The sequence below is a fragment of the Gavia stellata genome, chromosome 21 (assembly GCF_030936135.1).
Source record: "Gavia stellata isolate bGavSte3 chromosome 21, bGavSte3.hap2, whole genome shotgun sequence".
Lineage (NCBI taxonomy): Eukaryota > Metazoa > Chordata > Aves > Gaviiformes > Gaviidae > Gavia > Gavia stellata.
Window position 1 is genome coordinate 16,808,420 of NC_082614.1, and position 23,612 is coordinate 16,832,031.

General features: G+C 40.1%; 1 protein-coding gene across 2 annotated transcripts; it reads right to left on the reverse strand.

Annotated features, from left to right (window-relative positions):
- Positions 1-1,237: 1,237 nt before the first annotated feature.
- CHEK2 (checkpoint kinase 2) lies at positions 1,238-22,731 on the reverse strand. 2 transcript variants are annotated; one of them, XM_059827515.1, is made up of 16 exons: positions 22,559-22,731; positions 21,435-21,689; positions 20,778-20,902; positions 20,350-20,497; positions 19,500-19,590; positions 18,439-18,547; positions 16,536-16,589; positions 15,673-15,734; positions 15,083-15,182; positions 13,291-13,377; positions 12,364-12,527; positions 12,028-12,143; positions 10,574-10,659; positions 2,277-2,357; positions 1,583-1,674; positions 1,238-1,274 (listed from the first exon to the last, which is right to left on the reverse strand). In XM_059827515.1, exons 2-16 carry the CDS (start codon positions 21,682-21,684, stop codon positions 1,238-1,240), a joined length of 1,602 nt encoding a protein of 533 aa, XP_059683498.1. In that variant the 5' UTR covers positions 21,685-21,689; positions 22,559-22,731. The 2 variants fall into 2 exon arrangements, with proteins under 2 accessions (XP_059683498.1, XP_059683497.1); XM_059827514.1 differs by lacking the exon at positions 22,559-22,731 and having other exon boundaries at positions 21,435-21,808.
- Positions 22,732-23,612: the final 881 nt, after the last annotated feature.

Here is a 23,612-nt window from a genome sequence, read left to right on the forward strand (position 1 = left end):
CCTTCTCGTCTGTAATGATGCAGGTCTTTAAAATCACTGGCAACCAAACCCCAAAGGCATCAGCTTTTGCAGTACACCAGATCACAAACCTAGCCCAAACACACCGCAAATGGCAGCTGAGTATTATTCCCTTTTAATTCAGATGAGCTACAGTAAGTACCAGAACTCATTGAGGATGTGCCAATCAATCACACACGTGCACCAGAAAGGGAATGTCATTAGAGGATAGACACACATTTCTTCTGTTTTATCACCCCTGTGTATCTGGAATGGCATTGTGGGATGTAGCTTGACGGACATGGTGCTGTGTGGTGTTGGGTGGGTTGTGGCTTGTTGTTGTTGTGTGGTGGGTTTGGTTCCCCCCCCCCCCCCCCCCAGGTTGGACTTGATGATCTTACAGGTCTTTTCCAACCGTAGTGATTCTGTGATTCTGTGATTTGAACCAGTGGTATTTTTTTTCATCCAGATACCCATGGATGTTCCTCCATCCGGTTCACTGAGAAAAATATGAATGTACAAGAATTGCCATTTTATCATTAACCATTGTTAATATCAAATATCTAAAACCACACAAGATCCCTGCAATAGGCACATATGGGAAAACCCAACTCATTAATGCCTTGTCTTAATTCCTACTATTTCATAATGCATTAGGCTTTTTCCTTTCCAAATCAATTTACAGTAAGTGCCTTTAACCAGAAGATGCATGTTTTTGAACAAAATTACTAAATTGCCAAATTTAGTAACTTTATTGACTTTAAATAGTCAATAATGAAATTAATATCCTTTAGTAAGAGGCACACAGTCCAAAATTTTCACTTAACAGACAAGCAAATTAAAAATTGTTTCTCTCTCAATTCAATTCCTAGTTCTTCTCCGGCAGGAACTTATACATCTTCCTTGCATCACTTGTTATCATGTTTCCTCTTACCCCGTCCATCCTAAGGGAAATAAACATAGTACACACGTTTCAAGAAAAGACCGGTTAGAAACTACATGTAGATGGTAACTTTTGCTTTGAAAGCCTGTCAACCACTTCACAGATCATAACAGTTGAGTCTGCCAGTCCAGTATTTAGCATTTAGCTTTATCTGAAGTCCAGAGCGCTTCAAGCTCCATCGGTAGTTTTACATCAAAACTGAATATTGTAAGTGTCCTCAGAAGTCTGTGGGCAGCATTTTGTGTCAGGTAATACTATGTCTCGGGCAAAAGTCTCAGGAAGCTTAGTATTCCTTTTTCATCTGTGAGGACTAAGCATTGTTTCCATGCCTAACCTAGAAACTGGAGCAGAAGAAACAAAGAGTGTAGGTGGTGATGAAGCTAGCCTAAAAATTTTTAGTAACTTAGTTCATGAGTTTTTCTGATACTCTCCTTGAGTCAGATAGCTAGATTAAATGGAACACGACTATTTGTGTAGATTCTCATGCATACACAGCAATCACTTCAGTCTTACAAAGTTATTTTTATTTATCAATTGCATCTTCAACAGTTATTCCATTATTAAGTTTTTTCTTAAATAAAAATTCTGCTTTCCATAAAAAAAAGCTATAATTAACAAAAGTCACTTTCTCTTTTTTTTCACCTCATTTTCTGAAATGATGTAGAAGGAACAGCACGCTTAGAAGAGCCAGATTCTTCCTCATTTTCATGGAGACGCTTTCTTGTTGTGGTTGGCTAAAAGAAAGATACAGCAGGATGGCTATGTTAAATCAGGTAAGACAGAGCCTAACTGTTTTGCTTGCTACAGAATTACAGGTGTTGGATAAAGGCTCCTTTCTGTGACCAAAAAAAAGCAGCATGTCTGACAAATGTTTCACTACCAAGATCTATCAATTATATTTGATCCTTCCCATGTAAGTCACTGCCCCCAGCTTTATCTTCTACTACTGTTTCAAATTCTCCTAATTAGCATCTGGTAACGAATGTCACAACACCATTTCTAAACTTTCACTAACATGAGAATTTTTCCTTGAATACTAAGCATTCGTGACTTGAATCTATCAAAACATACATGTTCAACAAATTAATTTTAAATATATGAATAACCCTTTAAAGCCTAGGAGACCGTTTCTATACATTTAAACAAAGTGTCTTGCCAAAGCACCAAAGTCCATTGCTCCTATTCAGAAAGCAGAGATAATTAGCAGACTACTACATACAACCAAAATGCACACTTCTTGAAGTTCTCAAAATCAGTTGTTTTTCTTATTATGGATTACTTCAAAACCTAGTTGCTCTATGCATCAAGTAATCTTCAAATAATCTGTTACACATACCATTTTTGATGTTTGCGGTGGATTCATATTGGGACGTGTCTGAGCAAGTAGCTGTTGAAATGTACTCTTCATATTCTCATCCTGTGAAAAAAAGCAGTAATGCTAAGGAGTACATGGAATATTTAAAGGAAAAGCCTACATTTTGGCTAATGAAATGGATCAGCAATTAAAGAATGAATGAATAAAAGAGAAAAGGAGGTTGCCCCACTTTCCCCCAAATAATCACCTTCCTAATCACCTTCACCAAGGCCAAGGCTTGCCTGACCAACCTAGTGGCCCTCTATGATGGAGTGACTACATCAGTGTACAAGGGAAGGGATACAGATGCCATCTCTCTGGACTTCTGTAAGGCCTTGGACACTGTTCCCCACAACATCCTTCTCTCTAAATTGGAGACATAAGGATTTCATGAATGGACTATTCGATGGATAAGGAATTGGCTGGGCGATTGCATCCAGAGAGCAGCGGTCAACGGCTCAATGTCTGGATGGAGATCAGTGATGACTGGTGTCCCTCAGGGGTCCTAATTGCGATCAGTACTGTTTAATATCTTCATCAATGACACAGACAGTGGGATTGAGTACACCCTCAGCAAGTTTGCAGATGACACCAAGCAGAGTGGTGCGGATGACACGCCTGAGGGACAAGATGCCATTCAGAGGGACCTGGACAAGCTCGAGAAGTGGACACATGTGAACCTCATGAGGTTCAACAAGGCCAAGAGCAAGGTCCTGCACGTGGGTCGGAGCAATCCCAAACACAGATACAGGCTGGGTGATGAGTGGATTGAGAGCAGCCCTGCCAAGAAGGACTTGGGGGTACTGGTGGATGAAAAACTGGACGTGAGCCGGCAATGTGCGCTTGCAGCCCAGAAAGCCAACTGTATCCTGGGCTGCATCAAAAGAAGCATGGCCAGCAGGTCGAGGGAGGCGACTCTCCCCCTCTACTCTGCTTTCACGAGACCCCATGTGGAGCACTGAGTCCAGCTCTGGGGTCCTCAAAACAGGAAAGACATGGACCTGTTAGAGACAGTCCAGAGGCGGCCATGAAAGTGATCAGAGGGATGGAACACCTCTCCTCTGAGGCCAGGCTGAGAGAGACGGGGTTGTTCAGCCTGGAGAAGAGAAGGCTCCGGGGAGACCTTATTGCATCCTTTCAGTACATAAAGGAGGCTTGTAAGAAAAATGGGGACAGACTTTTTAATAGGGCCTGTAGCGATAGGACAAGAGGTAATGGTCTTAAACTAAAAGAGGGTAGATTCAGACTAGACATAAGGAAGACAATTTTTACCATGAGGGTGGTGAAACACTGGCACAGGTTGCATAAAGAGGTGGTAGATGCCCCATCCCTGAAAACATTCAAGGTAAGGCTGCACTGGGCTCTGAGCAGTCTGATGTAGTGAAAGATGTCCCTGCTCATTGCAGGGGTGGTTGGACTAGCTGACCTTTAAAGGTCCCTTCCAACCCAAACCATTCTAAGATTCTGATATGCACCACAGTAGAATTTTGAGCAGGTGGTTTATGTACAGTGCTGCTAAGAAAAAATAATCCAATTTCATTCTACAAAGAAACAGTTTCCTCTTGATAACTACTTAGCTAATACTAGTCAAGCTAAAATTGAACTTGCAGTATCATTCAACAAAGTATAACAATATTGAAAGAACAGAACATACAGGCCAAGAGTTTATGCAGATAATTCAATAGTCAACTTTATCAGAAGAGGCTTTATTAGGACTTGGGGCCTGCTTTCACCAAAACAGAGTTAATCCCTCTTGAAAAACAAGTATTTTCCTTACAGTCTTACATTCTGTTTTCATAATGACTTCCGGTCCTAACAGCATATTTTCATTTCCACTAGCTCAGCTTCATCAGTATCCCAAATTTGTGTAGTTTTCATTACTGCCCCCCCCCAAGCAAACCTGTTGTACACAGTAGGTAGAGAAGAACCAGCTAAAAACACCCATATCCTAAAACAAACAAACAAAAAACCCCAAACCCACACACCGAACTTTCAAACAAAAATGTTATCTTAAAAAGCATCCCACAGTTATTCCTTACCTAAGTGAGGCCATAGAACATATTAAAGGTTGTAAATGAAAACATTTGGAAAGCAAACATTTCACTGAAGTGAAGTTTCCCTTTTGAAAACCCAAATTATTATCAACAAACATTATATTATTCATAGAGCATTCCTATCACTACAGAAGTTCACTGGATAGTACAGTTCATTCTCTATTTACCCGAAGTGGTAAGCCAGAAGCTGCCATTAGTAGAGGGAAAGTGTCTGGGAGAGATGCACTGCGAAAGAATTGGACTTATTAGTCTCAGTTGTGCATAAACAGGGCTGTCTGCAGAAGCATTAAGAGGAGGACAGGACAGCACAGGGCAGCAGAGATCCTTTGTTAAGAGAAGCTAGTTTAGCAGAAAGTCAGGCATGTTTCAAGAGAAAAAGCTAGCATGTAACCTCCTTCTGGTTCAGCTGCCAGTGACCAGGGTGCTCTCGGTATATGCTGTGCAACCTCAGGGAACAGGAGATCAGTGCAAACAAGATGTTTAGTTGACATAGTATACTCCCCATTTTAAAAAAAAAATCTCATTCTCTAGTTTCAGCGATTTCTCCTGCAGGAATTTTATTACAACGTGTTGCTATGGATTACCTACAAACCCTAAATCAGACTTCCAAAGCTGAAATGAGATCTTTAAATCTTTCCCTGGACTAACTGAAGGTAGTGATACAGTGATTTAATACAGATCTTTTCCTTTGGCTGAGCTTTGAACAGTGACTGTGTGTTCACCAACTGAACAACTGATCTAGAACCAAAACCAGACATTTATTCTAAACAACTAGCTGAAGATAACAGCTTGTATAATTTTGTTGCATTATCACAGCAAAGACTGGGAAACTCAAAGAGAAGTGAATGGGACATTCACTGCTAGAGACAATTAGAAATAAGGATCATTGAGCTCCTAAGGATTTCAACTGTTTTAACTGGATTTTTTGGGTGAAGGCAGGGGAGGGGGTTCTTTTTCTAAGCTATGGAGTATTGCAGTATCTCCTTCTTTGGTTTAAATATGTTCTTAAGCGCTACAAAAAGTCTTTGATGTGAGCATCCAGTTTATTTTATATAGAATTGGGACTTGTCTTCCTTTTCCAGTGTCACCTGTTTTGACTGTGGCCTCATTTGAGTTGATGGGTAAGATAAGATCAGTATTTTTCCATTTATATAACAAACACTTGAGTTTTTATTCAGCATGCAACCGACTAATCTTGCCCCATTCAAAAGATCCCAGTGAAGTTTTCAGAGGCAGAAGCAGCAATTAATTGTTTATACGCCTTTGAAAAAATGTTTTATTAAGTACCTGGTAAATACAGGTAAGACATCTCCACTGAGTAGTATTTAGGTTTAAGCAGCCCGCTAAGTTTTAAAGTTTTAGATTTAAACAAAGAATGGAGGAAACAGCACAGGTATTTAAAACAGTAATTTGAAAGCACTACTGGTTTAAATAAAGCTGTAGAAATTAAGTTTTGTTTGGAGAACATGCTTAATTTTAATATCTGAAAAATTCCCTAGTGGACCCAAAATCATGAGAGAGGGCTAACAGGCATTAACTGTACACATAAAACTACACGTCTGTTGTGTTTCTTCCATACTAATTTTTAAAGATAATACTTACAGACAACACAAAAGGGAGCAGGGAGCCAGTAACTCCTTCTCATTACTCACAGTAACAGGATCAAGGAGCTCTTTTGGTGGTAGTATTCAACGTGTGCGATATCTAGAACTGAACATATTGGATGTTGGCCTTCCAAGCGGGCAGTGTACATCACCTATAAACAACTGATACTCTTAATAACAGCCCATGAAGGGAAACAGTTTAAAGAATGGCATCTGAATGCTAGATGACATTTGGATTTGCGGGTATGATGTTTTCTGAAACTTTTTGTCCTGTCTTCAAAATTAAACATAATAGTAAGAGGTGTCTCTAAAGGGAGTATATAATCAAGATGCTAACAGCTTGAATTTACATACTGAAATATCTCAAATTCTCAGCTTGTCTAAATCACTGTCATATATTTCCCTTTTCCCATTACACATAGCAGTGATTCTTAAAATCAGTGTAGCATGGTTTATCAATAACTTTTCCTACTCATAATTATAATCTAAATCTAAGAATCTACATCCGATTAACTCACTGTAGAAGTTACACACTAAAATACAGTAGTAAAAGCCAAGAATGCCAGGAAGAATTTTCTGATGCCCAGCAGTATAATTAGGACAAATTAATGACTTAAAAACAGTCATCCAAATGCATTTTCTCTCAGGAAGCTGCCAGCTGTTGCGCACTGAATGACAGTCTCTTACTTCGACACTGTTTCTTATACTCCTTACCTAGACATCTAAAACCAGACACTGTTCCTAGTGGGGGAATATGAATAGCATTATGCTCGGCATGAGTAAATAGAATGTGTTGTGTGGCTCAGGGGTAGGCTGGGTGACTTTCTTCAGCATCCTCAAGCAAAAATATCCAGGAAAGTTCATAGGCCCAGTGGTGATCTCTGGAGTGTCAAAATTAATGAAAGACCACCTAAAGACTACCTCTCACAAACCTAACTAGACTGTAACAGGAGGCAAGGAAACCATCACCTCCTACTCAGAAGGCTCCCAAACCACTGACACTTACTCATACTCACAGTAAAAACATAGTAGTCCTGGACAATTGCCAGAAACAAACTCTGCAGGATTCTGCACTGCCTGTACACACAAACAAGATGAAGAAGAGGAATGCTCAAAGGAGGAGGTCCATCCTATCAGAACCACAATCAGACTTGGTCTCTAAAAAACACATCTTGATTCTCAGATGTTAAAGAGTTCTGAGAAGAGGTGTCTCAGAAAGTGTGCAGAAGCTGCTGGTTGTATTGAAAGAAGATATTCAGCAGAATTCTCAATGCTTTTTTTTGCAGTCCGCTCTGCAGGAACTAAAAATTTGAAAGCCCAGACTAGCTACAGATGCAGACTGGGCTTTATTTTCTGAGAAAAAAATTCCAGAGGTTCAGGATTTTTCATTAAATTCAGAGCAGGTCATGGAGGCGTACAAATGGTGTTGAAGCAGGACCAGAGTATGGAAAGGAGCAACTTAATACCAGAATCCTTCAACAAAGATAAAGATAGAGAGGCCTGTCAATCTCTGTTGTTGAGCTGGCACCACAACTTCCAGTAGAAGCCAACTGGCTGGTGGCAAAGAATTAGTGACAGAAAAGCTGGCATTAAGCAGAGCAACAGACTTGCAACCTGCTGGATGGCATGGCACAGAAGTAGAAAGATCTGTACCTATCACTTGTGCTCAACCAGTAGTTTACAGTGTTGACCCAGGCAGATATTTGCAAGCTCTACCTATTCCAAGTCTTCCCAAGCAGAGACCACAAGAAGCTCACTGTTGGTATTTACCATTAGGACCACTGACGTCTGATTCTCTTAACATCAAAATCAGTTTCATCTTCCTCCCACAAAGAAAACACCACTGTTTTGATGGAAAGGCCAGAGGTGACAGGACTGCAGAAGTCTTGACACAGTACTTAGCTAAAGGTCATAGGCTAAAACAAGACCTAGTTTAGCTTGACAGAACTCTTCAGTACTCTACAATGCCTATAATACTTGATCCAGAATCAAACATCCATGGGATAACCACAAAATAGTGAACATAAAAACTGTGAAACGCCTTCCTCCAGCTGGACAGGTGGACAAATTATAGAATCTGAGTCCTTCTCCCTCACCTGAATACAGGTTACTGAAGATGCATCAACAATGGGATATTGTAGATTTAGTCTGAGAGAATTACATTACTTGGCAAGGACCCAAGCTGCTTTCAACCGCCTTTATTGTATGATGGTGTAATAAAGATCATGAGACCAAGAGAACAAAAAGCTCTCCCATACAAGTTCTTACGGCTGTTGTGAAGGGTCTCAACACAGTTAGCAATAAAACACCTTCTAGCATGGGTCAGGCTGCATTAGGAGATAATCAAATTGCTCAAGGCTGAGAAATGCCCTCAGCCTGTGCAGAGAGGGTATATGAAGTCATGTGAGCTGCAGTGCTGTCAGATAGTTAAGCCACAAAGATGATCCATTATCCAGATAACAAAGAGAAAAAGCAACAGGCATAAAATTAAGGATAGTGTGGCCACTTTGGAGAAGAGAGGAGGAAGCTACTGATTAATTTTTCTCGCTGGCAGAAGAGTGTGTAATGTGGCAAGGTAAAACCTACATAGGGAGACCTCATGACAAGGTGGAGGGCAAAGGAGAAATCAAATTAAAAGGGAAATCAGGCAAAGATGTGTTTAGGATGGAAAAAGGCACTGAGCACAGAATCATAGAATTGTTTAGGTTGGAAAAGACCTTTAAGATCATCAAGTCCAACCATTAACCTAGCACTGCCAAGTCCACCATTAAACCATGTCCCTTAGCACTACACCTACACATCTTTTAAATACCTCTAGGGATGGTGACTCAACCACCTCCCTGGGCAGCCTGTTCCAATGTCTGATAACCCTTTCAGTGAAGAAGCTTTTCCTAATATCCAATCTAAACCTCCCCTGGCAGAACTTGAGGCCGTTTCCTCTTGTCCTATCACTTATCACTTGGGAGAAGAGATGGACACCCACCTCGGTACAACCTCCTTTCAGGTAGTTGCAGAGAGTGATAAGGTCTCCCCTCAGCCTCCTCCTCTCCAGGCTAAACAATCCCAGGTCTCTCAGCCGTTCCTCATAAGGCTTGTTCTCCAGACCCTTCACCAGCTTCGTTGCCCTTCTCTGGACACACTCCAGCAACTCAATGTCCTTCTTGTAGTGAGGGGCCCAAAACTGAACACAGGATTCGAGGTGCGGCTTCACCAGTGCCGAGTACAGGGGGACAATTACTTCCCTAGTGCTGCTGGCCACACTATTTCTGATACAAGCCAGGATGCTATTGGCCTTCTTGGCCACCTGGGCACACTGCCGGCTCATATTCAGCCGGCTGTCGACCAACACCCCCAGGTCCTTTTCTGCCGGGCAGCTTTCCAGCCACTCTTCCCCAAGCCTGTAGCGTTGCATGGGGTTGTTGTGACCCAAGTGCAGGACCCGGCACTTGGCCTTGTTGAACCTCATACAATTGGCCTCCGCCCATCGATCCAGCCTGTCCAGATCCCTCTGCAGAGCCTTCCTACCCTCCAGCAGATCAACACTCCCACCCAATCTGGTGTCATCTGCAAACTTACTGAGGATGCACTTGATCCCCTCATCCAGATCATTGAGCAGCATCAGGCAAGGCTACAAGACTACAAACAGCAGCAACAGTTGAAAAGGACCATGGAACTGAAGGACTGAGAAAGCATACCATGCTGTAAAAGCAGCAATAGGAAGGGGTAAGAGCTAATGAAGGCTTTGCCAGAGACAGGGCCCAAAAAAATAAACACACTGAAAAACACCAGGGGGTCTAGTTGCCATTGCAAGAGGATAAAAACAAGGAGAACAGGAAAAGAAGAAAATCTGTGTACTGCAGAGACAGCATTTGCTTGTTGGGAGAGTGAAGAAGCAACTCTGTTCTGTATGCTGCAAGAAAGAGAAGGCTCCATCCCACAAAGTCTCTGACACACAACAAGGTGCTGCGAGATCATCTTGCTTCCAACAGAAAGACATGGAAGCAGTCTGTTCAAGATGCTCACTCTGCTTGGTTTGGAGTTGTCCAACAGGAAAGTGGTATCTGGGCTAATGTCATCCTACAGGTTGGGATCTGATGGCTCCTCTTCCTACGCGTCATTGACAATGCCAGTAAAACAAACAAATAATTCCTAAACATGGCCTTTTCTTCCTCTTTTCTCTTTCTGTAAGTAGGCAGCAGGATCTCTCTGGTCTTACAGCAGCCAGCAAAAACTGTATAGCCAGCTATCAGGCAGGCAGCAGCACATGCCCATGAGAAGCACCAAATGACAGTTGCTCTTCTGCTGGCTACTGTCAGAGACAGCCTATGGACAGGCAGACTTAAGCTCTGACTTAAAATAACAGTTGTTATTCCCATGAAGCTAAAGAATTGAAGCTCTCATTGCCCATCATTGTATCCCTTTCATGGTATTCTCCACAGAAGCAGGACACCTCTGGTGACCAGAGTAATCAGTGTTCCCCTGCTTCCCAGCAGAAGCAAATTACACTGTCTCAACAAAACCTAATAAATTCAGGCCATTGAACTGCCTTCAAATTTACATCAAGAAGTTATCCCCAGAACAACCCAGCTTTGCTGTACTTCAGTTAAGACTCAATTCCTACCTGAAGCCACGGATGCTCCAAGGCTTCCTCTGTTGTAAGACGTTTGCTTGGATCCACTACTAACAGCTTCTTCACAAGATCCAGAGCTAAGATAATAAAAAGAGTTGGTTGGCATATGATCAATAAATTCATTACCTGAAAATAAGTTCTGAAATATGCATACACCAAAGCTATGTGCAACAATGTGTTTTATAACACTTCAGAACAATGCCCAAAAATACTGGCTGGGCAGATCACTTTTCTTTTTTCTACGCATAGGGAGGGCTGCAGACTGTAACCATTTTTCCTTCATATGCACATGATTCAACACTTTTCAGTATACCAAAGTTACCAGTAGGTATACTGAGCATGTCCACAATTTATGTTCTGAGCATGCACAGGAAGTTCAGCACTTTCCTAAAAACTTCAGTATTACTGTGGACAAGCAAAGACAGCTTAATTTAGTTTCCCAGTTTACAGTGCCTTGGAAAGTAGATTATCTGTCTGGGAAGATGGGAAAGAAGGGACAAGACATACACATATACACTCAACATAATCACATAAATTTTCTTAGGAAACTGCTTAATAGACACTGTGAAAAATATGGCATTTGGGTCATTATTTTATGACTCAAAATCTCCCATAAAGGACTTTTGGCAAGATTTACTTTTCATTGTATCTGATTATTCTGTTATACATACCATTAGGACTACGTATGACCTTAACATAATTTCTATTCTCATATATGTCTGATTTATAACTCCTTCCTGAATTATTTAAAGCTTATTTGATAATATTTGGTAAGTTCATTAGAAAAAGAATGATCACATCATTTATTAGAAACTCCTCTGCACATACAAAGGAGTATCCAAGGCAAATACTACAATTATTTTGTGCATATAAGATGTCCTGAAGAAAAGCATACAGACAGTAATTGTAATTTTAGTTTGCTATGCAAAAACTCAATTAGTTTTGCAGATTACTTAGCTTAGAGTGGGCCAAACTTAACAGTTGATTCCACAAGTGTGGCTGATATTTTAAGAGAGACTTAAAGACTATCACCATGAAATGATTCTTAACATTTCTCTCCGGAATTCTAACTCATATCCCTTAAATTCCTGGCATTTTTGGTTCAACACCTGAAGAATATTTGAGCAAGGCAAAGTTTGTAGACCAACTTGATAAAGTCAGAAGAAAAAGTGAAAAGAGGAAAAATAGACGTACGTGCCCACAAACTCTATACTCTTGTAGTTAATAAAGCTAAATATTACTAAGAAATCTCTTCAATGAAAAGTTATCTGTTCTTTCTAATGCTTCAACTTTGAACTTAAACCCAAAAATATTTTTATGAGACTACTTTAAAAACTAAACATATCAACATGCAATGTGCCATACAGCTGAAAGGAAGTTAAAGGAAAACAAAAACTACAAGAAAAGAGCTAGATATTCTGCTACCCATTGTAATGGAGTCATACCTGTGTCTGACACATGCTTCCATTCTTTTGAAATGAATGTGTATTCTCCACTAGTGATTTGATCTTTCAGAGATAGTTGAGTATTTTGCTCATTAAATGGTGGATATCCACACAAGCTATATAAAAGAAGAAAACAAGTTAAATAATGCAGATTTTGTTATAGCAAATGAAACACTAAAATCACACATTTTAAAGCACCTGCTATCATAGTGTCTTTTACACGTACATAGTTTTAAACACCCTTTCACTTCCTAATAAAGATACTGAAGTTGCCAAGTCTCGAGCCACGTATGTCAATGACTGCCCAATGAAGTTAGCATCTACACAGTATCTTACCATACAAAAAGAATAACTCCTAAACTCCAGCAGTCCACAGCTCGGCTGTATCCAGCAGTCCCAAGTGAATTTAGAACCTCAGGAGCAAGATACGTGGGAGTACCACATAATGTTTTCATAAGAGAAGTTTCTCCAAGAATCTTGGATTGTCCAAAATCTGTAATCTTGTATTTAAAAATGGTAACACCACATTACATATTAGGACCGATTGTACTAGAACATATTATATTGTCAACATACATCAGGAAGTTTCTTCCTTCTAAGTCAGTTCCAGTACATGACTACCAACAAAGTTTACCCCAAACATTATTAAGTATTCAGTAAACAACAACTGAGAACAGGAGAGGAGGAGTAGGGAGAAATATGACAGAGGATCACACTTTACACTAGCAAAAAATACTCTCAGGTGTGGATGTAAATGGACAACCACAGAAAAAAGGAACTGTAGCTTATTAGAAGAGATTACTCGAAAAACAAACAGTTTAGCAAATCTAGTCAATGCTTTGTCTGAAGAAAAAAAAAAACACACCACAAAAACCACCCGCAAAAAAACTCCAACCCTAACCCCTCCAAAAAATACCCCAAAACAACAAGGAAAAAACCCTGTCACCATACAACCTGGATATTCATGGAAATGCTGTCTGTAATTCAAGAGTTTAGATTTTATTGGGGGGGGGGCAAGTATTGACATTTGAAGTTGTGTACTCGATTAAGTGCTATACAAGGACAATTCTCAGTATGTACGGGTTGAAATAGCCACAAAAGTAAAATTAAAATTATGAAAAAACCCTCAAAGTTACTTCATAGCTTGTTTGACTAATTCCATAATATTTTTTGTTTTTGCTATGTTTAACTAAATATTGAGAAGAATGGGAAGGAATACTCCCAGATTTCTAAATGAACAAGAAGAAATATAAGTTTCCATACCTTTATAAGACATGTCTCTTCAGAAGATGAAAGTAGCACATTCTCTGGCTTTAGATCTCGGTGTATAATTCCATTGTCATGAAGATACTAGATATATACGGATATACAATCAAAGTAAAACAGACTATTAATTTTTTTTAAATGTAAGCTTTCCAATTTTTCATATAGCAATGGAAGGATAACTGAAATGGTTGTGTAAGAGGCATACATGCATTTAAAGCTACACAGCTTATGACTCTCTCTTCCATAAAAAAAAAAAGAAAAAACAACCAAAAAAACCCACAAAACCAAAAACCCACAAAACCTTAGAAACCATTATGCTTCAAATGTCACATCTCAATGCCACAGTATGTAGACCTGGCAAAGTGTTCCATTCTTCCCATTCACTGGAAAGCTATACTTCTTTCTTCGCCTCAGTAAAAGCAACAGAACTAAGGAAGACGGAAGTTCTACGTTGCCTTTGTAGGAATTCTGGTTTTCCATCTCTCCTTTCTTTTAGTCATTATTATTGTATGATCATAACCTCTTAAATACAAGTCTACATTTCATTTTGCAAAGACAGTTAAGTTCACCATGCCACAACAGCCCTCACACTGGTGAGTAATAGTAGACAGATTTAAAAAACACCTCAGTCGTCAAAGAGTTGGAGACTGAAAAAGGGTTCAAAAACCTGGTGATATAACTAGGAAAACTGAGTAAGGTGGAGATAGAAGATCAACGTCAGGTTAAATATACAAAGGATTTTGAAAAAAGTTACTTTCCTGAGGTAAGTGTAGAATTGTTCCCTTATCTGTAGTTCTGAAGTCTACATGCAAGTCTTACTATCCAGTTTTCTACTGGCTCCAAATCTGAGAATAGATTTCTAGCTTCATTAGGAGAACTTTTGACAGCAAGCAAGAATCGAAGCTCAGTCATAAATGACTGATATATTAAGATACAATGAAGTCTGTGTTAAAACTAGGAACAATATTGATTCTAACTAGTAGTACAAAACACATGTTAGAGATGTCTTCACATTTACACTGAAGGAAGCTTTTCTTTATTGTATCTGAAGACATAGTATCATTATGAAGTATAAGGTAATGACACCACTTTTATTATATGAGCAGCTGTCCCAAATATGAAAATTGGGGAAAAATACAATAGTTTACTCACTAATGAGGAAAATAATTCTAGGTTTATTATTTATTAACACCTATTACAGAACAACTATCAAGTTTCTATTTTTGGCAGTTGCAAGATATTGAGTCAAAAGAAAAACGGAAAAGAATTGATCTGAACGCATATTCAGGTCCAGACAATTAAATTTCATGTAGAAAACAATCTTGCAGAAGTTAGTAATGAAATATGCTTACCACTTCATGAATTTAGAAGATATTTATCTAAGGACTCAATATTCAGTATTTGAGATCTATTAAAGTAGTCTTAATCTGTTGCCTGCTGAACTGAAATGCTTATTCAGGAGTGCACAGTAAAGCATTTGATCGCTAATTTTTTTGAAGGCTACTACACTGATGACTTTTTGCCCACACACTACTAAAAGTCTCATATGATAATCCTGACATCAATGAGCACAGCCTGTATTATAACTTTAGCCCCTGTTTTTAATAAGCGAGAGTGTTTGAATGCTCTTTGGCTGCACTGAGGTAAACAATCTTGTAAAAACAGCTGTTTAGAGTGCTGTGCTGATTGCTTGCACAGGTTTCAGAAGTGACAAATGACACAAAAATTCATCTGACTGACATTCATATGCATAACCATATTTTTCTTGGTAGAATTCATAATTATGTACCTTTACAGCCAGCAGCATTTGATAAAAATACAACTTGCAGGTAGCTTCTTTCATCTTGATTGGCCTTGACACTCTGTCATACAATTCTCCTCCTTCCATCCTAAAACAAATGCAGGTAATAAGTCAATATATTACTTCCAAAAGATTCATCTAATTAGACAAGACCGAGACCAAAACTTTTGGCTATTTTGGCTATGGAGAAAGAATATATTTCTGAAAATGAGTAAGCACCATCCTAAATGCAGCACGCGCATTACTGAATTAGGCATAATCTCCTGAGTTTTCACTGGGAGTTGTCAGAATACTTTTGATCAACCTCCTCTTACGAGCTCAAAAATCAGAAAAGTAGCAGCAATCCACAACAGCAGCATAGTGGCAACTATCCAGGCACTAAGTGCCTTCAAAGCGTAGAAGGATTACTCTCCTGGTTATCCTAGTTCCTAGTTTTACAGAGGTTTCAGAGAACAGCAGAGGCCAGCAAAAGAAAAACAAAAACAAACAAACAAAACCCCAGTTCAGAACTATACACATTCTTTGTGGCAATGAAAAACACTTCATTGTATGCATTTACTTTCAAACAAGCTACTTACAGTTCCAAAACAATGTAGTAATCCTCTGCTTCAAAGAAGTTTTTGATCTTGATTAAGCAAGGCTAATAAAAAAGGGAACACAAATGGACACACACAAAAAAATAGAATCATTTGTAAAAACTAACATTATCAACAGTTTATCATCCTAAAGTTCCTATTTCAGTATGATTTCAACCATGCCAGTTAAACTAACACTTTAACACAATTGACTAGCACCGCAGGCAAACACTTAATATTCAAGTCTGTTTTCTTCTCCCCTGTACCTCCACACAAAAACATTCAACTCTTGCGGTGACTACAGCTTAACAAGTATCCTTATTTTTTCCAGTTGTGAGTTACCATACCCTCAATACTTTCTTTATATGCAATAGTACATTGGGAAGCAAGGGAAAGATCATTAAGCTATGCAAACTTTTACTTAACAGAAGTAAAAGAAATGCCTTTTGCGGGGCAAGGGCGATGGGGGGGGATGCAGGGGAAAGAGGGGATCCAAATTCAAAAAATTGCCAGTGGAATCTCATCTTTATATTTGGTTGTCTGGCAGTATTCACAAAAACACACATAAAGGAAAGATTTCTACAACAGTGGTTCAGGTTGAAACTTCTCTTGTGAAGCTTCTTCTCAAATTTACATCTCAGTTATTCAAGGTTTTAAAACCTCACATTTGTAAAGACATAGTATACTTAAAAGAAGAAAAAAAAGAAGTGTTCAGTAGACTTATTTACAAGAAAAACTATATGCATCCTTTAACACATTTTCTAAACAGATAAAACTGATCTTTAGTTACTACACTAAGGTCAGTGAACTACTGACAGAAGTACAGTAGGCATCAAAAAGGAATAAAAATGTACAGTAACACTCACATGATCTATTTTCTTCAAAATTTCAATTTCTGTATTGATATTAAAAGCTGGGTTCTATTAAAAGAATCAAATATCACATTGGGTAAGACAGTGCTGTTCTGGAATAAGACACATCAGAAATAAGAGACAGTACTAGAAAAGCCATCGTTTCATGTCCCTTGCTACTGTAAGCGACCACAACATAATCTTTTTCCATAAACTGATCAGGTGCCTTCAGTGAATTAAATGAACAGTCTGCCCTCACTATCTGTAGCAAGATAGTGCTCCAGACATGTCATTTCACTGCAGGTTAGGAATCTCCACCTAATTTCCAAACTACAAGAAAAAGATCTTGGCAAGTATATCTCGGTATTGTCCTTTAAACAGCTTTCCTCCCTCCACGATGCTTTCCATATGGGCTAACTCTAAAATTAAATGCTACTGTCACCCAGCCTTTATTTTGCAAGATAACATAAAAGGATTCTTTTAATCTGTGACTTAGGCTTAACTCATGAAATCAACCCAGCATGGTTTTTTTGCTCTTCTTCCAATCTAAATCAATCATCTTTGAACACACACTTGATCAAATCCATATACAACATACCAGATGCAGTCCTATCTCATTTTGTACAATGGCATTTCTTAATAATTATAATTCATAACAGCATTTTTTTAATGTTTATTAGAAATGTTCCAAAGTTGCATTTTGCAATTTTCAGTCATGTTGATGTCACATATTCACCTGCAAATACCTGTATCTACCTCCTCCTCTGAACTAGGAAAGGTGTAGATTATAGCAGAAATGGTCGCTGATCTTGAAGTATACAATCTTGCACTATTAAACATTCCCTAACTTCTATTACTCCAGCATACAAAAGTATCAGTTCTTCATACATGATCCTGCAATCTTCCTTTCTGTCAACAGAGACTTTGGGTCACTGCCAAGGAGTTGAATTAGTATACTCCCACTTTTTGTGCCATGATCTCTAAATGTAATAGTACAGAACACTAAACTCAAGTCAAACGCTCAAAACTTCCACTACTAACTAATTCCACTCCCACTGAAACCTCTTGGCACCCCCTCCTCAGCCAGCTACCTTTCCACCTTAGAATTTTTGTCTTCACAAAAATATTTTCCAGATCAAGTAGTAGTTTCCTATACAGTACCCAATGAAATACTTTGTCAGTTTGAACAGTTTCTGTATATTGCAGCTGTGCTCTGAAGTTCCTTTTCTCATCAAAGAAATTAATAAGGTTAATCCAACTTGATTTAACTTTAGTAAATCCACAGCAGCACAACTTATATAACTCCTCCTTCCATGCTCTTTTGCCTCTAACTGTATTTTTCTTCAAAGTTTATCAGGTACCCTTATATAAAATTAAAGTTACAGTAATAGATATGAAGTTGCTTGGATCTCTTTCTCATGTTGGAGTAAAGCCACTTGGCTTGTTCTTCTCCTTCAAATTCAGGCTTCTGCTATGAGACTAGACACACAAAAAGCCCTTCCTACAATTCTACAAGGCTTCATACAATTTTAATAAAAAGCATTATGATGGAGAATACAACAAAATTAGCAGAGTTTGTAAATTTTTGGTCAGACTCCACTGGTTATGATGTGCTTATCTGATGTATTTTAGAAGATAAACCCCACAAGACTCCCCACCACCCTTTATACATACCACATTAACAAACAGTCCTAAATTATGAACATAGTGAAATGTGGTCAAAGAATAAAAGCAAGCATTTTCTACAGAACTCTTTAGATTCTGTAAGATCAAAAGGCATCTTGAAATTACATATAGAAGATACTAAGTGAGAAAATACTCTTTAGCTGAAGAGAGCTGGGGAGTCAAAGAGGTTACCAAATATTCCAGGACCACTGCAAAATGGTCAAAAGACAGACAAACAAACAAAAATACTTACTGCCTCTCTATTACCACTTGCCATAAACTTCCGTTTATTGATTATCTTTACTGCAACTTTATTACAGGTGCTCTTCTCAAATGCCAGTTTGACTTCTCCACAGGCACCACTAACATAAAAGCACAGCTATGTTAACGCTTACATATACTTTCCAAAAATCTGCATAACAAGTATAGACAAATGAAACAAAAGCATTGGATTACACACAATTTGAGGATGGTGCTTTCTAACTTTCTGAATATGGCATGTTGTCAAAACTTCCTCAGAAAGCATTCAATAGTGAGTAAGTGTATTTAAATAGCAAGTAATGTCAAGGGCCACCCATTCAAAAATGCAGGAGTAAATATGTAGAGGGACTAATCTGTTTGTACAAAAGGTACCAATGAATGCCAAGGACAAGCTTTGTCAGCATTTCCATCACACAAATGGATTTAAGAGAAGAGAACCTAGTGAAGAGTTCTCCCAAGTCTGGACTGCACAAATCTGAAGAATAGGTATGACAATACTTTTATTTTTACTAAGTAGCAATTATATTGCAGAAACAAATCCTTGTATTTTGCACTCCTCCAAATTCTTCACTGACCATCTTTTTCCAAAAGATAAAATAAATAGCCTCCGCTTAAGATAGCCTCTTTCCTTTTTCCTGAAAACAGTTCTTTCCCCTTCTGTCTGAAAGCCTCAACAGTGATGCTGTAGAAAGCTATATTCTGACATAAAGCTCTTCCTTCTACTTCCAATAACCGACTAAATTTATATATAAAATTTTAAAACTTGTTAAGAATTTACAGACTTTATTCTCTTCTAAAAAAAAAACCAAACAAAAAACCTGGTTTCACAATTAATGGTAGCTTACAAAACTCAAGCCAATTATAGGAAAAGTGCCAAAATTCCTGTTTAAGCTGTTATAAAGAACAGGTTTACTCAGGCATTATCATTCATTTCTCTCCTTTTTTTTTTTTTTTTAAATAGCAGCTCAGTTAACACTGGTAATAATTCCAGCACAAGGTACTGAAAACAGTAACAAAATTAACACTTAATACTATGGAAAGAAGGATGCTTACCTTCCCAAAGTCTTTGACATGATATATTTCTCTCTGAATTCTCTAGGAAACACCAACTGATCATCCACCATAAGATCAGAAAACACAAACACTAGGAAGATGAGTGGAGATCATTTTCCTGTTACTAACTTTAAAATTTTGTTATAACAAACAACTATGCTTCCTGAGCTTTTATAGTCAACACCATAACTAAGAAAAAACATAAATATATAAAAAAAATTAATTGATGCTATAAATGACATCAGCTATGGGTTAGCAAGGTGATCTTATTACTGAAAACTGACATGTTTGGTATTAACTTCACAACAGTGCTTTATCAGTTAACACTACGTTTAAGGACAAAATAGGCAAAAATTTCAATTTCGCAGCAGGGAACAAAGAGACGTGACAATCAGGAAGACAGCTTCTTAGTGGAAAAGCAAAGACAAAGAAACAAACCCCCAACCCTCCTAACCCTTAAGAGGGTTTTTAAATTATTATGCAGCATCTGGTAAGTACCTGGGTTTTTTTCAACTTCCCTTGAATAGTCCATTTCCCCTGTTCCCACCACTACATACACAGCTACTGAAGCACAAAAGTGTTTCAAAAATAGGAAAACAACTATAAAAGTTTATACTCTAGTAAGGTGGTTCCTGATGCAGCTTCTTTTAAATTTTCTTTTTTGTTTTTTTTTCCTAGGGTTGAGGTGGACACAGATAATTTTTATGTGAGTACTAAAACATCAATTCATAGCTGTATTTTAACAACACTCATGAAGAAGCTCAGCTTGCAAGAAAGATAATCAAATCACTGCAGAAACAACCTCGTGGTCAACACATGAAGAACCTACTTATGTTATAGTACATTTTACCCTTATTAGTCTGTATAGACAGTGCAATTTCAGAGTTGTGAGTCAGCGGAAGCCTCTTCCCTTTTCCAACGAGCTCTCTATTAACAAAAGTTCCATTTGCACTGTGGTCTTCAATGTAGGCAACATAGGAATTTTTTGGACCCATTTCCTCAAAGAGAAAAAAAAATGGGAAAGATAACAGTAGGAAAAAAATGCCTTGGCTGTAAAGACATGACAGACTATAGAAATTTACTATTGTTGGCTCAGGAAATCAGACTACTGAAGTTATTTCCTAAACTGGGCTAATGGAGCATTGCCAAGAGTCTTGTTAAAGGAGTCAACATTGAAGGTACTTGAACTTTGATTTCTTTAGGATCCGCCCCTGCCAAAGTCAATCTTTTTCAATTATGCCAAGACAGAAAAAGACAGTTAACCTTTTTAGCACCTACCCTGAAAATTCGGAAATGCTTCTTGCTATAGTTTTGGTAGAAGCCAGTCTCCGACAATCCTAGCTTAGAAAAACTATAATCACAACTTTTGTCTCTTCCAAACCAATATTCATCCTTCACGCAGTCTGTAGTGGAGAGGGAAGTAAAGCAGAAAGACAACACAAAATTGCAGGAAGTTATTAACTACAGCACTACAAAATGATGCCAAATGGTAGTGAGTAGGATAATAAAGACAAGATTCTTCCTATCAAGTTTATTCACCTTAATTCAGACAAGGCACCGTGCACTATCAACACCTTGTACAATATTTTAATAATTTTATCCTCTTTAGTAATAGTAGAGTTTTCAGTTCACCTTCAGCAATACAGAGAGACTCATAATGATATATAAACAAAACAAATTACGAAATGGAAAAATGAAACAAGTAACAAAGAACATGAATACCCCAGAATTCCTCTAAATCTCCTCTAAGTCTATGGAAGCTCTGTATCTAGGTACTCAATATAAACACTGGGATGTAGTACAGAAGAGAACATTATTGCAAAAGTTGCAAGATTGTACTTAAATTTGAAAAAGACACTGCTGTCTACCAAGCTGCTCAAAACTTTTCTGAGGTATTACAAATGAACCAAGAGGCTTATTACAGTATGCACATACCACAATTGCTGAAACCTTTTCCAAGTGCAAAGAGTCGACCCCAAGGCTGAGGAACAAGTTCTTCAGACTCCTGGTCCTCAGGGATCGACGGAAGCTCCTGAGTGGGAACAGTGTCCAAAGAACTGAGGGTCCCAGAACTTGAGGAAGACTGACTAGTACTCTGTGACCCACCGGAAGAGGAACTGGTACCACTCTGTGACTGCTGGGCACCTTGAGACTGCTGCGCTTCACTTCCCGTCTCTCGAGACATGTTGGCTTCAAAGAGAATGTTTAAAAAAATAGTTACTACAGCAAAGTACAACTGACAAACATTCACACAGCATACTATTAATATCCAACTCTATCCTCAGTCTTCAAATAAGTAAAACTTTCAACCAAAATGTGCATGTGTGGATTATATGTACATCCCCAAGAATTTTCCATACCGTGATGTTTTTCCTTCTAAAAAAGAATGTGGTGCTCCCCCTACTGGTTCTAAAACAACAGTTAAATCTTATTCCCAGATTTTTACTTGAGCTCTTCAGGGCTCACACTTTATTTCACAAATGCGTGTGCAGCACTCTCTGACAAAGCATCCACACACAAAGCAGTAACCGTTGCAGCTCCCCAAACACAAAGGGAAAAACTGAAAAAGGAAAAATAAGAATTATAAAATTAAGTACGTTTTCTTGACGCTGAAAGCGCCCAACAGATTTATCACACAGGAAGCCAATTTAGTGTTTTGGCTGGTTATTCCTTTAATAGAGGTTATAACTCACAAATTTTCACATATCTCTTCCACACAGATTCTATTCGGCAATTTTATTTACAAAATAGCCACACCTATACACAATTAATGTACAAAACTCTGCCAGACTCAAAGAGACATACCACACCCCTAGCAGCTGCTATCAAAGACAGCAGCAAGAAAAGGCAACAAACAGCATCTACCTGCCCTGTTAAGACAGGGGAATTTACAGCGGTATCATGCTTTCCTCCCCACTTAAGAAAAAACAATCCACTGGCCAACTCATCTTTAGCTGTCTTTCTCCAAGAGCATGTGTGTTCATCGTGCCAAGGGGCTACTATAACGTCCGTGAGCCTTCCCAGGGTCACTGCCAGCCTTTGGGATCACCTGCACTTACCTGTCTGCTTGCTGTCTTGGTTTGCTGGAGTATCTTGGTTTTTAAGCTAGTTGCCATCCAGCTCAATGTATAATCCAGACTAATCTACATCTCCTTAGCTGTCTGCTACATTTCATTACAGCCATAAAAACACAACAGCGCCCTAGTTACTTCCTGGGTGTTCAGAAAGGCAGGCAAGGCCCGCAAGCTCCAACAGCCGCAGCCCCGAAAGCGCGGCGTCCCTCACGGCAGCCGCCTCGCCGCAGCACTGAGGCGCAGCCGCCGGCGGAGGGACGGCCGCCCGCGGGACGGAGCCCCCAAAACACAGCGCCCGTTTCAGCAGGAGCGGCGCCCGGCGCAGCCCGCCGCCCTCCAGCCGCGCCCCGGGACGCTCAAGCGGCGGGGCCGGGCCGACGGCGGACGCTCCGCATCTGCGGGGAGCGGCGCGGCCGAGGCGGGAGCGAAGCCGAGCGCGGGCGGGATCCCGCTGAGGCGGGGCATCCCGGGGCGCAGAACCGCCGGAAGCCCTTTCTGTCAGCGCCCTACCCGCCGCACCGGTACCAGTACCAGAGCTGGGCGCAGCGGGGGCTGCAAGCGACCGCGATCCCGAGCGGCTACCGCGGGGCCCGAAGGAGCCCGGAGCGAGGGGGCGAGCGCCGCCCTCAGCCCCAGCGTCCCGCTCCCGCTCCCGCTCCTGCTCCCGCCGCCCGCAGCGCCCCCTGCCGCCCAGCGGGGCTGGCACCCCCCCCCCCACAGCGCCCCCTGCCGCCGGCCCGAGCACTGCAGTCCTGTCCCCGGCGGCGCCGCGCGGCCGAGTGGGCTGCACGGCCATCCCAGGAAAAGCCGCGGAGGCCGGCCCATGGTGGCCGGCACCCGCGGGGCGGGGCGGGGCGGGGCGGGGGCGCCTGAGAGCCAGGCCAGGCCCGGCAGCCGGAGCGAGGGTCCGAACTCACGGGTGGTGGAGCCCGCGCCGCTCGCCACGCGGACCCGGTACCGCGTTACTCAATGCGCACGCGCCCCGCCACTCCTCGCCACGAGCTGAGCCAATCAGAGCCTGGCCGGCCGCGCGAGGACT

What these genes read in the sequence shown, in the direction of transcription:
- CHEK2 (XM_059827515.1), bottom strand. Translation starts at nt 21,684, where the DNA reads ATGTCTCGAGAGACGGGAAGTGAAGCGCAGCAGTCTCAAGGTGCCCAG. An exon ending in ATGTCAAAGACTTTGGGAAG is followed by an intron (nt 18,548 to 19,499) that starts GTAAGCATCCTT and finishes CTTTTATGTTAG; the next exon opens with TGGTGCCTGTGGAGAAGTCA. An exon ending in TACTACATTGTTTTGGAACT is followed by an intron (nt 15,183 to 15,672) that starts GTAAGTAGCTTG and finishes CATTTGTTTTAG; the next exon opens with GATGGAAGGAGGAGAATTGT.